At 35.8% G+C, this 16366-nt stretch overlaps 1 protein-coding gene across 1 annotated transcript in view; it reads left to right on the forward strand.

Moving 5' to 3' along the window:
- The window catches only part of CACNA2D3 (calcium voltage-gated channel auxiliary subunit alpha2delta 3), a gene marked incomplete at its 5' end in the record, with an annotated part of 422930 nt that overhangs the window by 199433 nt on the left and 207131 nt on the right, over window positions 1-16366 (forward strand). The window contains 2 exons of the mRNA XM_080350552.1: window positions 9320-9409; window positions 12846-12959. Of these exons, the coding sequence (XP_080206678.1) occupies window positions 9320-9409; window positions 12846-12959 (204 nt within the window). The remainder of the gene's footprint in view (window positions 1-9319; window positions 9410-12845; window positions 12960-16366) is intronic.

The raw sequence follows: 16366 nt of genomic DNA on the forward strand, positions 1-16366 counted from the left end.
TCCATAATGCACAGGGAATGCAACAGGCTTCCAAAGAACCAGACTTTCATAAAATCCAATTAGTCTGGGGGGTAACAAAAAAAAAAAAAAGGCTGTCTGGTTTACAGATTTTCTCAATGAAACAGTGTGACTCTTGTGGGCTTTTCATGGGTGGGTGGGGAGGGAAACAGTATTGTAAACACAGTGTTAATTCCACATGTTGGCTCTAGACCACTTACTGTTATTTTCTGGACGACAGTGTGGGAACTACTTACCTAGAAGAAAAAAAATGCACTCATTAAAGTACGAAAAAGCATTTAAAGCATTGTTAACCCTCTTATCCACTCTATGGTGACATTCCCCCTTGAGTAATGTGGCTTGATTTTCTGTTCCAAGTGTCAGGAAAGATGATATAAAGCCCACATTTTGCTATACCACCCCTCCTCCCTCCTTTTTTCTCTCTTTCAGGTGGGATGTGGGCCTGACACTAGACTAAATCTGTACAAAGTGAATATAGAGCAAGGAAGTTGCATTTTTCTTTGAATGACAACCCCATTTTATTGATGAAGCTGTATTTATTTCCTCTATAATGTTCGGTCTGTATTCTGGTTGCATTTTATGTTATCACTTCCCTGTTCCTGTAGCCATTTTAGTAAGGGGTGGCAAGATAGGTTTATTTGTTAATTTATATGAAATTGGAGGCCAAGTTAGCTGAACGTTCTATGTCTGACATTGTTTTGTTAAAAAAAAGAGAGGAGTTTAAAATAAAATAAAAAATTGCATAAGTACTTTTACCTTTGCAACTTTCAACTTATTCAAATGCATGTTTTGAAGATCGGTACAGATTTCATGGCAGTTGGCATAGTGAAGGCAGGAATGTTTGTTTCTTTGTTTCAGAAGCCTCATCATACCTCTGGGCGTGATTTGATGAAGATCACTCCTTCTTTGATTTAAGCACTAATAAGTATGTCTGGTGCATTACAGTAGATTCTTAAAGGACATCAAATAATTTTAATATAATTAAGCGTTTAAACATTAAACATATTAATGCATTTTTGTTGTGGGAAGGGAATGAAGATTGGAGTAAACAGGTTTTCAGCTCTGAATCTCCAACATGTTGATCAAGTAACCTGCTTTTCTTTAAGAAAGAGTCAGGATACGTTGAATGATGATTCTAAGCATCTAAACCTGTTCCCTGCCAGCTTCAAGAACAGTAATGCAGTCTTGAATTGTAAATCTTCATTTTACTTTCTACTGCTAGCAATAGCCTATAAGGAGGAAATAATTTCTACGAGTCTTGATCAAGTTTGGTTGATTGGCTTTTGGTTTTTTTTTTTTCCCCCAGCAAAATTGTTGGTTCTGTAAAAGCTTATGTTAAGTGTAACTTTCCAAGCAATGAGCATCTAACTGTACCGTGAAGTTGTCTGATGAAACTTCAGAACACTCCTTTTGAGAAACATTATTGAATCAAGTTTGGCCTGTGTTTTTATAAAAGACAACTTCAGATATCATAGAATCATAGAACAGTTTGGACCTTCAAAGCTGATCCAGTCCAACCCCTGCCATGAGCAGGGACATCTTCAACCAGCTCAGGTTGCTCAGAGCCCCATCCAGCCTGGGCTGGGATGTCTCCAGGGATGAAGCATCCACCACCTCTCTGGGCAAGTATTTTACCACTCTCCTTGTAAAAAATGTCTTCCTCATGTCTAGCCTGAATCTCCCCTCTTTTAGTTTAAAACCATTGCCCCTTGCCCTACCCTAACAGACCCTGCCATCTTTCTCATAGGACCCTTTTAAGTACTGAAAGGCCAAAATAAGAGTGATGTGACTGGTGTTAATTTATGTGCCAGCAGTTTTACTAAGATACAAAGTAGGCATCCCAGTATGAGACTTCTTCCAACATATACTGTTTCTGCTTTCATTTTACAATAGGAGAATATGATATTTTTTTAAGAGTAATTTTAATTTACAGGTGGTATGTCAGGTATCAAGTTGCATTCACTTATTTTTAGAATTTTTCATAGCCTAGCATTTGTCTTAAAATTTTTGTGTTGGCACTTACCTGCATTGGAGGTTCAGTTTGGATATGTGGAGACATTCTCAGGATGTTGTAAGCTGTCCCTGATTTGCAAAACTTGCTTCAAGTTTCGTTCATCACGAAGATTAAATCTATAATTACATTGGGTAGCATAAATGAGGTTGAAATGAATCTGTGATTCTAAATGTGGTTTAGTAATATAAAATGTGTAACATATATTTGAATTTTACCAGACTAATTTATAATTTGGCATTAGCATTAAACAGCTGCTACCTTGAAGTGTATCAATTTGCTATACACAAATTTAAAAAAGAGTGGGAAATAGTTCAGACACTATTCTGTCACCGTCTGCACTTTCTCCACAAATTACAAACATGTGGAACTGCCTATTTTAATACTACTTTTCTTGGGCCAAGAGGTTTTCATCTTTGAGAAACTCCATGTTACAATTTACCTACCCCAAAGGACTCGGATGACAATCTGATTTAATATAACTCCAGATTTAAAGTAACAATATTACAATATCCATTCCTCTTTTATATGTTGTTTTAATGTACTATATATGGGTTGAAGACATTTCTCTGTAAATGTTTCCAGATGAAATATATCATCTTCTAGATGCACAGATAGGCACTGTAAGTCCAAACTAAATCAAGAACTTACCCCTGTGTAAATTAGAATGACAAAAATAGACAGATATAGTGTATAACTTCCAATGAGCTTTTATTTTTGTATGCAATTACCAGAAATTAAATAACCAGAAAACTGATTCAGAAATGAAGATGAGTGAAATTTCCAATAAGAGGTTGGTAAATATAAATTTTGCATATTGAATTTTATTTAAGCAAATTACTTAGGTGTATATTTATCGATCTCTGTCAGATCTCCAAAAAAGATGGTTGATCGCATTTCTTAGCCATTAAAAAAACAAAAAATATACAGTCTCACTGAAATATGTATTTTCATTTTAACTGGCTAGCCATAGACCACCAAGCTTTCAGCTAGCCCCAGACCACTGAAATTTGGTCTGAAGTTTTCTATTGCAGCCCCAGGCAACTAATTTACTTACCAAGAATTTGTTTTTAATCTGGGTATATTGAATCTTGAGATATTTTTTCAGCATTGTTTTCAAGGTTGCTTTGCTGAAAAAAATCCAGTCTACCAACACAACATGGTAGGGAACACAAGTGGTTAGATAATCATCACCAGGAAGCTAACCTGTAATTGTCCTGGCTATGGACTTCAGACAGAATGATGCTTAAATGCATTTTGCAGATGTGAACACGTATTTATCAGCTGATAGTATATGTGGGTAAACTTCCCTGTGACACATCAGTCAACATCACTCTCACACATCAGACATGTGCCTTCTTTTTTTGTTTGTTTGTTTGTTTTCCACTGATTTATATGCTGATGTAGTTCATCCTCACAAATCTGATAAATCTTTGCCAAGTATTTCTCAAGAACGTTCGGAGTTACACCATGCATAGAAGCTGGTGATATACTATAAGTAGCAAAGACTTTGCCTTAAAACTGCCAGAGAAATTTGGAATGTTGAACACATTAACAATGATTTTCTGTAGGAAGCTCACCCTCATCAGAAAATTAATAGCAAATATCAGAATTTTGCAGTGCAACTGTACAAATTCTGCTGCATATATGAGTTATGAACTGTAACTTTCCTCTTTGGAATCAGTGGAAAGTGCTTTATTCACATATGCTTAGGCTTAAATCCATGGTGCTGTAACCCCATATAATCTGGTTATACCTACTCATCATAAATGGTACCATATTTTTGGTAATCACAAGTAAAATGTATTAAAATGTATCTGTACAGGTTACTGATGCTACTGTGTAGCATATTCCCTTAATAAGAATGAAATAAAAACTTTGTTCGTTGTAATAAAGATGCTGAAAACTTTGTGTAAATGGGAAGTTGGACATAGCTAATTCGAAAGCCCTAAAATTAAAAAAAAAAAAAAAGAGAGAGAGAAAAAAGAAGCTGAGAAGCTGCTTTATCTAGTTAAGTAGGAAGATAAGAAATAAGAGATGAGGACTTGATTTAGACAGAATTTTACAACAGTAAACTCACTGCCAGTGTACTTCCATCTTGTCAATGGTAGAGAAATATGATATAAAGGCAAACAAGTTTTCAGGTCTTCCTGAAAAAGGATCGCCTATAAGCCATAGCAAGCTGAACTTATTGGGTGATGTATCTCTATTTGTGAGACTTTAGGGGGTGTCCTCATGTTAAGATGCATTAAAACAGCCTGTGAAGTCTTGTAGACTGTGTGCCAATTAAAACTTGAGCCAAGCATGCAACTGTTGCAGTGAACTTTGTCATGATGTTATGGAAAAATCCATCAGTGAAATTCTGCACATTTGCCTTGGCCAAAAAAGTTACACAAAAATATGAATGCCAGACTTCAACGTTTACGTTAGCCAACACCTTTGTTCTTTTTTGTATATGTCTGAGATGGCATTGTTGTTATAGCACTTACCTGGCATTTGAGAACTGGAACTCAGTTCTCTGCTTTATTGTATCATTACTTGCTTTCAGATGTGTTTGTTCCCCAGATCTTGAATGAAGAGGGCTGTACTTTTGTCTCTTTTTTTTTTCTTGTTTAAAAAAGGTAAAACCATGAAGATTATAGAGTGTCCACATAGTAGTGTAATGGAGGCCAAAAACTTTCCTGACTGTAGTGCAGAAACAGGGGTCTCTCTCACTTTTTAGGAGTGTGATCAGGTTCTGTTCATTTTGAGAAGGTAAAAATTTGTCATTTTGTTGTGATGATAGGTACCAGTCAGCTTTTATAACTGCAGAAAGTTGACCTGGAAAAGCCATTAGAACAGCCTGTGAGATAAGAGATCAATAAAATGAGACACCCTAGAATTTCTTCAGAATTGCCTCCATATCAATAAATTATTATTCAGCTTTACTATGGACTAGACAAACCAGTGTGTCATTTTGGCTACAAAGTTGAGAGCTTCTACTACGAAGGAAAAATTCAGTTTCCACAGTTTTCTGGCCATCATCTCAAAAGAGATTTTAAATTGCCTGCAATGACCGGAAATTAGGAAAGGAGCATCAGATATTCACCTGCATTCAGATTGCCTCCTCTACTTCACTAAATTCTTCTATGTTCCAAATAATGAAAAAGTGCTCTGAATCTTTGCAAAATCATGTGTCATCTCTGAAACATGGATTTTTTGAAATAAATTACTTAACTGGAATTATTTAAGTTTATTAAGTATTAAACCCTAATAACTAAAAAGAAGGTAATTTTAAAAAGAAGTAACTGAAATATGACTTGCTGTCATATTTTGCCAGACAATATTACCCTAATCGCTGAAGACTGAAAATTTAATGCATTTATCTAACCACATATGGTCCAAAATCCCTACAATTGCTGATTGAGCTGTGAGTCTAGAAAAGGTGAATACATCTGGGTGTACCAAAAAACACTTTCAATAATCTTATTATAAGAGAGACTCCAAGTTCAATCATGATAAATGGCTATAAATTTATCCTCTTGTATAATTATACCAGTCATATGCAACAATGGTGTGATTTTAATATTCTCTTTAACCATTCCATGAAGCATAGAATATGAAGACTATTAAAATCTCTCTATGTTCCTCCTCATTTAAATTGTATAATAGTCCAAGTCAAATTGGGCCACCTGATTTTTAAGCAGAGATGGGCTTGTGAATATTATTTTTGCTCTTTGGATAAACAGTGTCAGTGTATCTTATTGTTCTTCAAAATAGGCATGTTTGTAACTATTCCTAGGACAAGAAGCTATTTCCCGATTCTGGGTCCATCAAATAGATTTGTTGGTTTGTTTCTGACTTAGAGGATCCTAACAAAGTTCGCACAGTTTAAAAAGAGAGAACTTTTGTGATTTGCATAGGTGGTCTTTTCTCAGATGTTAGGATCATTGGGATTTTCTGCTTTTTGTCAGTGGATAGTGTTTATAAACAGACAAAACCAGCAAGCATGCAAGGGTATAAGACCAAGTGTAACATGGCTGATGTTCTAGGTTGAACCTGTGTGTATGTATCAAAGACCTTTTCCTGGTTGACATGCACAACTGGATTTGTATCCTCATACTCTTCAGCTCATGTGTTTCAGTCACTTCTAAATGGATCATCGATACCTCTGCAGCTGAAGACATCTATGCTTCTTCACTGTCATAAGACATAACTTCTCCTGTTGAGCTCTTGCCCTATAATTTTGCAATCAGACATCAGAGTCTGATTGTCATAATTGTGTGCCTAATTTGCATTCAGAATTACCAAGATTATGCATGTCAATTAGGTATTTGAGTCCACAATTAGATATTACACATGCCAGTAATTGCAGCTGGAAATTAGGCATACAGTTGCATGTGAATGTCTGTGCATGGAGTTGGACAGATATCTGGTTCAAACTCTAGGAAATTTGGATATTAGTCTACAAGGGCTCTAACAGGACAGTGAAGAGAAGCTGAAAAGAACTGGTATTATTTCTTGTGCAGTTTATTACTAAAAAGAGCTGTTTAAGATGAAAATATTAAAAGATGCTTTTTTGAATCATTAAGAGTCAGGGACTCCTGCTTCTGGCATCTGGTTTCTCAAAGTTATGGAAAGTGGAATTGAGCTGTTTGATTTTTTTTTTTTTTGGTGCTTAATGTCCAGCCCTGACACTTTTTCACTACTAGTAGGCTTGAAATATACTTTTCTGCTTTGTAGTGCTTTTGTAAAGGATAAAATTATTTAGTGGCAGTTGGAGACATGTGTGGGCAGGCTATACAAAAATTTTGAGAGATGTACTTTTTTTAAGCTTTGGTTTTCTCATACAAAAAGTATACAATGCTTGTAAAAATGCCTTTGCCCAGTAATAAAGGGGGCACTGTAGTGTGACTGACAGGGCAAGCAGTACTGACTGCACATGTGCAATAGGAAAAAATGAGTGTGTGCAGATTTGGACTTTTTTCTAATAAATTTTCCTTAGAACAACAGCATGAGAGATAACAGTTGTGTCAATAGTGTGCCCTCTGAAGTCAGACTAAGGTAGCACTCTTTAAGAGGGGAAAAAAAAAGCCTCTTTATAAGTTCAACAGTACATTCTGGTTGTTTAATAATAAACAGCCTCAGCTAGATGTAGAGTGAACAATCTGAGGAAGCTATTCTTTGTTCTGCCTCTAAAATGAAATGTGATTTATTTTTGCATGGATCCAATTAATGCCACACATCCAGGGCATTTGGTATGATTAGAAAGGAAACAGTGAAATGAAAATGTGCATGTTGTTGTGTGATTTTTCCAGTCAACATACGGACTGCTGAATTTTCAAAAAAAAAATGAAGGCAGATAATAGAGTTGGTTTAAAAAAAAAGCAAATAAAAACCCCCCACTATAAACTCCCTCCAGTCAAAGAAAGACCAAACCACACATGCATTTTAGTTATTTAATCCTTTTGCAGAATCACCTTGTAGCATCTGTTCACTCTGAAGCCTGTAGGCAAGAAATATTGATATGTTAAAATTCATAGTGCATGAAATAGATTTTTAACATTTTTACTGGTTTTGTATCAAAGTGTCACTATTGTATTTCTTCATATCTCAACAGTGTATATTTCGGAATCTGTGTGTATATATACATATAGTGCTATGGCAAAAAAAATATTTGTTCTGACAGATCATGTGAAATGAATTATAGACTAGACATTATACTGTTTACTAGTAATTTTGGGTAATATGTTTATGCTATATGTTCATACTTGATAATGTATATGCATTGTAATAAAAATTTCATGGTACTTCTCTCTGAATTGTTCAGAGATTTTTTTATAAGCTAGTGTGTTTTTAATGCCAAAATAGCTCTTATTATGAAGCAGTAATGTCTTCCAAAAAGAAATATGATTCATAATAAGTATTTATTTTAACATACCTGATTTATGAAAAGGTAAAATTAGAAACTTATTTCCAAAACAAAAATTTGAGCTTTATCAGTTTTCAGATAACTCCTTTGTTTCAGGGTGAATCCCCTGTGTTAGTGAGGAAGCATCTGTGGTAACTGTAAACTAACCCTGTTCCATGTATCTGGGAGAGATGGGCTGTCAGCATAGGGCTGCTGCTTTAAAACATCTAGTTAACCTATAACTTTGAAGTTACAAAATTGTTTTTGATGAAACAATAGGAAAATCCTTTCCATATTTTCAACTATTAACAACACTTTCTGTTTAAAAATATTAGCTATATGTAAAACTGTTTTTGTTAAGATGTTTCTGGGAGAATTTTATAAATGTGATATATTTTAGAATTCCAGTGAACATTATTAAATTCACATGAACTTCATGTATTTCTTGAAAAATGGACATGTTTTCTGAGTTTCTGAATAGCTTTAGTGAATGTAACAGTCCTGTGCTATAGTAAATCTTTTTGTATATGAACTGATGGCCACGTATATTCAGGTCACCCTGAATACTAAAGTCAGTAATCTCTGAATCTGATTGTTGGTCAGTTATTGTGTTTTGCAAAACAGTACAGAAAACACACTGTGTTGTGCTGCTGGCAGATGAAGTAGCCCTTGTCTGGGAATCTGCCGTCTTTCCGTTGCCACTCTCAATTTCCAGGATGCTTTAGTTGAAGTTAAGAATATGCTGATGTGCCTTTTGATCAACTTGGACCTAAATTTCAGAGATACTGTGAAATGACAAGTTACATACAGAAAAACAAGTGGTTGATGCATTTATTTTGTATTCATTTTTATATTTATTATTACTTGTAAAAAATACATTTAAACTACAATGCCCTAATGATTAGGGTCTGCCATCTTTTCAGGAAGATATTGTAACAAAAAATAGAATCTCAAAGATAAATTTCAGAAGGAATTATTTTTAATAAGTAGCAGATCCCCAAAACCTAGAAACTGAATAGTTATAATGTAAACATTGCTATAGGAAGTGTAAAGAAGATACGGATATCCCTAAATAGCAAACTAAACAAACCAAACCAAACAAAAAACCACAAACAAAAAACAACCGAAATAAAATTGTTTGATTTAATAACAAGGCAAAAACATATCTTCTGTTACCTTTGCATTATTATTGTTCTAATACATCCTTAGTTTAGTGTTACTTCAAGAGTCAAAGAGGATAAATCATGAATTACTTTGGTTTATGAATTAGTGTTTATAAATCAGTCATTTAAGCTTAAGAAGTAGGTCTAAAGAAGAGCTCAGAAATCCTTAATCATCGATATCAGCGTGTATGTCAAAACAATATACTGACAAATAAAACCTCCTTGTTTGTGTTTCAGCATTTCAGGGAACACCTTGACAAACTTTTTGCAAAAGGAATTGGGATGCTGGACATTGCTTTAAATGAAGCTTTCAACATGCTCAATGAAGTAAGTTAATGCTTTTCAGATTTCCACTGCAGACACCTTGCTTGCAATTTAGAAGTTACTGTCAATTTTAGGATAATGAATTAGAACTTGTTAAGAAATGTGATGTCATTAAAATAATATCTGTTGAACAAGTACATTTTTACTTTTAATACAGAGGCAATTGAGGCATATTCTGATTTGAGTTTTCTTCGTGTTGTGAAGACAGTTTAGTTTCTCTTTGCTTAACATTTCCTGGGCCATCTGTTTTTCAGCTTATCTAGCCTTAATAGATCCTATTTCTTAAAAATCACATACCTTTGAATTAGTATGTATCCTAACTGACCTTGATTGGATTTTAAGAATACAGACAAACTAGTCCCAGCTCATGAATTAACAGAAGATCAAGTAAAGATTGAACTATGCCAACTGATGCTTTTAGAAACTTTATCATTGTCACTCACATTTAGCAGGGCTGTTCTGCAAATAAATATTTTGGTCATAAATACAACAAGCATATTCTTTTTTATTTTTTTCTTCCTTGTGATCCCTTTCCTTTTCCACCTCCTTCTTGTTTTCTGTATTAAGAACTCCATTATGGGCACTGAATATAGTCTTAGGAAACAGACAACAGTAAATAGCAACCAGCCTCAATATAAGAGGTGTTCTATACTGGTCTTCTAAATCTGTGTAAACTGGAAAAAAAAAGAAAAACTACAAACATTGATCAAGAAGATGTGAGATGAGATTTTTTTTGTTTTGTTTTAAAATCTGTGAGCCAACTGAAGTTATAATGATGAATGTGGTATAAAAATCTCATTAGATAAAGTGATGGATTTGAGAATGAAGGGAACTGACATCCCATGTACTGAATGAAACCTATGACGAGTTATAGTCTTTTGATTTATAAGTTTATGATCGATCACACTTACATGTGTGTTCAGATCTATTCAAGGTGGAGTAATGACTGTTTGTATTTATACTATAAAAGGGAGTATAATAGCTTGAAGTGTTCATACATATATACCTACTAAATTGGCAGCATAAAAATATTTTCCATTATATACAGTCCTGTTGACAAAGTCTCTGGGAGCTTCTGTTAAGCACTCTAGGCCAGAAAAAAGCTACTTAATGTCTCTCCTTAAAAGAGTACAGCTAACCATTTTCCACTTTGTCTATAGTATGTGACCTTTATGTGCCATTCTTGTGAATTATACGTTAGCTAAGGATGTCTCATCTAAAAAAAACCCCACAAAACAAACACCCACCCCAGCCTCACAAAAAAACCTCACAACCCAGCAATAAAGCCAAACTGACCAACCAAAACCCCAAAACAACCCACCGCCACCAGAAAAACAAAACACACACACACAAAACAACAACAAACACATACAGAAGGGGTAAAGGAGAAAAATAAAAACAGAGGAGGAAAAAAAAGAGAAAGCTTCGTTTTATACAAATAGTCTATTAAGATTCTGATTGGATTTTAGAATGGTTCAGGGGGTATACTAATTAAACTTGGTTAATTTTGTCTTGCAATTACTTTCCAGTATTTGCCAAGGTTGTTAAAACTTGAAGATGGTTGCTACTGATGTCTTTGAAGAGCACATATAAAAATCCACTTCCAAATTCCTTCCAATCATCAGTTTACATGTGTTCATTTTACAGTATAAGAATACACAAGTGCCTGGGACAGTGGTTAGGCACCTACTATGTCATGTGATAAGTGCAATTATCTCTTTTGGTGACAAATGTGATCTTTGAAGTGATTACCTTTAAAAAAAATCATAGCCAATTAAATAAAATTCTGTGACATTTCAAAGACTGTTAATCACAGCCAAATGCTGTAAATGTCAGGATGCATTGAAATTTTTGCTGCTAACTGATGAATCACTGAGTTAATTGTAGTTCATCATAAGGCCCTTGTCATTGTTATTATTATGGAAAACACTTTCATCACTCTTGCTATTCAATAAAATTAAAGTTCTAGACAAATATGAGGAGATATTACTCATCAGAGCATTTGAATTTAATCTCATTCTTCAAAATATTCAAACAGATAACTATGTAGAATAATGCAGATACATACAGAACAATGTTTTAAAATAAATACATGAAAGCATTCCCTCTGTGTTAATTTTCCTTCTAATATACTTTGTTTCTTTCAATATATGGTATCCCTATGAAGAATATATCCCTTGACAAAGTAGTTTCATCTTTATGAGAAAATATTCAATCTAACATCATACTAGTGAAGGAATCCCACTTTAATAATTCTGGGTCTGGTTAAGACTGGAAAAACTGTTACAACTGAAGAATTTTAAGGACAGACTGCCTTGCAGGTATCACAAATGAAGAGTTTTCACACAGGCAGTGACCAGAATATAGCTATTAATAACTCCATAAACCCACCTTAGTTTCCCTTTAAGTAACATGTCTTTGTTACTGGTTGCTGAGGTTCCTGTTTGATCAAAAGGAAAGTGATGTGCATGAGAGCTGCAAATAGTGTAAATGGTTGTGGAATGATATTGGTGGATGTGATTACTCAGATATAGAAATGTGAAAGCAGAAGAAGAGAGAACAGAGCACTGCTGGGACCCACCATCCACTTCTTTTCCCTACTGCAGACTTGTCTACAAAGATAACATTTTTAGAAGTAAAGGACTTTTTCTAGAAAAAAAAGGTTTTTAGAGTTTTGCGATGAACAGCAGTTCTTTCTGTGGTTAGACTGCAGAAAGCAGAAACAGAGCAGTTGCTAGCCCAAAACAAACTAGAATATTCCGAATAACTTTTATTCAATCCAGAAGCAGTCAGAGTCCCTGCAAGGTAATTCCCCTTTAAATACGACTTCTCAAATGGGACCACCCTTTTTTGGGCACTATTCAGCACAGGTGGGCTGAGGAGGTGGGACAAGGTAATTATTGGCTTTTTCAGTACCAAGATAAAGGTGGTAGGAGGAGGCCTTGTCCGACCTCAAAGTTGGTAATGAATATGAAAATTATATAGGAAAAGAAAAAAATGAGATTGTTCATTCATTAGCATGTAATCCAATGTTAACCTAATCTATAAGGAGTTGTGTGTAATGCCCCAGTTTATTGTATCTTCTGTACTTCACAGTAAAATTATCATTCGTCTTTTTGTGTAGATTGTTCTTTTAAAATTTTGTTTAAATCAAAGCAAAATCCTATGTAGATGCATCATTACATCTCATTTATCTAAAACAAGGGAATATCATTTTAATTTGTGAAGTGTACATTTCTTATTTTTCAAGCTGATAAAATAGGGATATATAACGAATTTCAATTCTGTTACACAACCGAAGTTACAATTCAGTAAGATCATAATATCTGTGATAAAATGTTTTTGACCTGAGACTTTTTCACTTACTTCTAAGCGTGATAGAAATTTGATAAGATTCATTTTTATCCAGTGCGATCCTATTTATCTTCATCTTTTCTAGTTCAATCACACAGGACAAGGAAGTATTTGTAGCCAAGCCATAATGCTGATTACTGATGGAGCTGTGGACACGTATGATACAATATTTGCAAAATATAATTGGCCAGACAGAAAAGTAAGTATGCTATCACCTTGATTTGATGGATAACCCGTAGTGTCACATCCAATATAAAGTATATGACTATTGAAAAGTCAGTAACAATCTTTCTAATGATCTAAAAATGATTTTGGATAACTGGATGTTTCACTAATGACAAAAATGATGCTTATGTGATATTGCTTGAGGGTAGAGTTGGCCTTTTACTGTGGTAATGAACTTAGGATAAGATGATATTAAGGAAATATTTCCCCCCAGGGTACATTTTTCACCATTATATAATGCTTCCCCTGTGAGACATCATTAAACGAGAAAAACTTTTCTCTTTTTTTTTCTACCAAAATACTCATTAATAATTCAATGCTTTTTGAAGCTAAAGAGGGGTATGAACTGTCGACAGTGAACGGTTTATTATGTCTGGAGAAGGAGCAGATGTAGTACTCAGTTTTTAAAATTTCCTGTTTGGCAGAATGAGGGGTAGAGTTGGCAGTTGGCAAGGCTTTTTTTTTTTATCTTCTGCTAAAGCAAGTTTTGGGACTATTTTAGGAAGTTTTTATAGTTTGAGATACCTGCCATGTTATTATATATGCCTGTGGAAGCAACAGCCTCGCTCTTCAGAGTAAAATTTGAGCAACTAATTGATTAATATGTGTGTGCTGTCCGGGGTTTCAGTATTCTGTGGAAAAAAGGAGTTGTTTTGATTTTTAGTTTTTAGTCATGTTTCTCTCATTTATAAAATTACATTTTTCTGTTCTTCCTTGTTTACCTGAACTAAATCTCATCTATTAGCAATCACTGACCAAGAGAAAATGGGAAATTGGTTATCTTTTTCTGATCTTCTGAAAATATTATGTCAATTATTGTCATTTTGTGTAGCAAGAATGGTATACAACTATTGTACTTTTTGTTGGTTAAGAGGTATTTACTCCGAGAATTTTGAGTAATAACAACTGCAATTGGAAGATCTATTTTTCTCTTCAGATACCTTGCTTACTCCTTTTATGTAACTTCATTCTCTAAAAGAAGAAAGTTCATCCGTTTTGTGATTTTTAGCAGGACACGCTAGGAGGTCTGTCATCTTTAAAGGAATGCAAAGATACACCGGTACTTGCATATTGTGAGGAGAGCTGTAATACATTTGTGTGAATTGATGCCAGCCTTTGTGTAGTGGAAGGGATTAGGAAGTTCGGTATTTCATTAATACGTTAAGATGTAAAACTAGATATTATGAAGGAAGTTCCATTCAATGTCAGCATTTGCCTATTTTGGTATTTATTGTACTTAGTTGGGTCACATCTCAAGAAAATTAATTGTTATTTGCATTTTCACTCTTCGTAGTTAGTTTGTCGCTGACAAACTGGCACCCGCGGGTGCTGAGGGAGCTGGCTGAGGTCATTGCTGGACCACCCTCCTTCATCTTTGCCAAGTCTTGGGAAATGGGAGAGGTGCCTGAGGACTGAAGGAAAGCAAATGTCACTCCAGTCTTCAAAATGGGCAAGAAGGAGGACCTGGGTAACTATAGACTGATCAGCCTCACTTCCAGACCTGGGAAACTGATGGAACGACTTATCCTTGGTGCCATCTCAAGGCATATCAGGGATAAGAGGGTCATTAGGGGCAGTCAACATGGTTTCATCAAGGGGAAGTCATGCTTGACCAACCTCATTGACTTTTATGAGGACATAACAAGATGGATGGATGATGGCAGAGCGGTGGACGTGGTCTGCCTTGCCTTGAGTAAGGCATTTAACACAGTCTCCCACAGCATCCTCACAGCTAAAGTGAGGGAGTGTGGTCTCGATGACCAGGCAGTGAGGTGGACTGTGAACTGGCTGAAGGGAAGAAGCCAGAGAGTCGTGGTCAGTGGTGTGGAGTCCAGTTGGAGGCCTGTATCTGGTGGAGTGCCTCAGGGGTCAGTACTGGGACCTATATTAATCAATATTTTCATCAGTGATTTGGACGAGGGAAGAGAGTGTACTATCAGCAAGTTTGCTGATGACACCAAGCTGGGAGGAGTGGCTGACACACGAGAAGGCTGTGCTGCCATCCAGAGACCTGGACAGGCTGGAGAGTTGGGCAGGGAAAAATTTAATGAAATATAACAAGGGCAAGTGTAGAGTCTTGCATCTGGGTAGGAACAAACCCAGGTTCCAGTATAAGTTGGGGAATGACCTATTAGAGAGCAGCATAGGGGAAAGGGACCTGGGGGTCCTGGTGGAGAGCAAGATGACCATGAGCCAGCACAGTGCCCTTGTGGCCAGGAAGACCAATGGCATCCTGGGATGTATTAGAAGGGGTGTGGTTAGTAGGTCGTGAGAGGTTCTCCTTCCCCTCTATTCTGCCCTGGTGAGACCACATCTGGAATATTGTGTCCAGTTCTGGGCCCCTCAGTTCAAGAAGGACAGGGAACTGCTGGAGAGAGTCCAGCGCAGGGCAACAAAGATGATTAAGGGAGTGGAGCATCTCCCTTATGAGGAAAGGCTGAGGGAGCTGGGTCTCTTTAGCTTGGAGAAGAGGAGACTGAGGAGTGACCTCATTAATGTTTATAAATATATAAAAGGTGAGCATCAGGAGGATGGAGCCAGGTTCTTCTCAGTGACAACCAATGATAGGACAAGAGGTAATGGGTTCAAACTCGAACACAAAAGGTTCCACTTAAATTTGAGAAGAAACTTCTTCTCAGTGAGGGTAACAGACACTGGAACAGGCTGCACAGGGAGGTTGTGGAGTCTCCTACTCGAGACATTCAAAACCCGCCTGGACACCTTCCTGTATAACCTCATTTGGGTGTTTCTGCTCCAGCAGGGGGATTGGACTGGATGATCTTCTGAGGTCCCTTCCAATCCCTAACATTCTGTGATTCTGTGATTCTTTTTTTCCCCAGCCATCTCTCTCTCTATATATATATTTTAAAAGATACTCTGTAAACAGGTGTAAGAGCATGTTATTACATGTCACTGTAGATTTAGTCTGCCTGACAACTTATTAATAAGCTGCTTCTTTCTGAAAATGTTTGAATAAAAATAGTGTTGCAATAATTTTGAAACAGAATAGTGTGGCTCCGAGTAAATCCCCAAAGTAGCTTAAATTATGTGATAGAATTTTTCAAGGTGACGTCAGCCTGATTTTGTGTATGAGCTCAAGAATTATGGCCATGGAAAGACTACTTAAAATTATCTTCTGAGCTGTTTCCTTGAAAGGAGGAACACTTCAATTTTACTCTGTATTTTATGACTCCTTATCCTCATTACCAAAAAAACCCAATTCCTCATGTTTTCTTAAGATCTTCTGCTACTTGAAATGTAAATATAGCGGATGCTATTTTTATACTATGCTATGTTTTATTTGTATGACTAAGGACCTAAGTTGTTAATATCTATTTTTTTTTTTTATTTAATGAGTCTGTATATGTAGTCTGGCCCCTT

Source organism: Nesoenas mayeri, assembly GCF_963082525.1.
Source record: "Nesoenas mayeri genome assembly, chromosome: 10".
Taxonomy (NCBI): Eukaryota; Metazoa; Chordata; class Aves; order Columbiformes; family Columbidae; genus Nesoenas; species Nesoenas mayeri.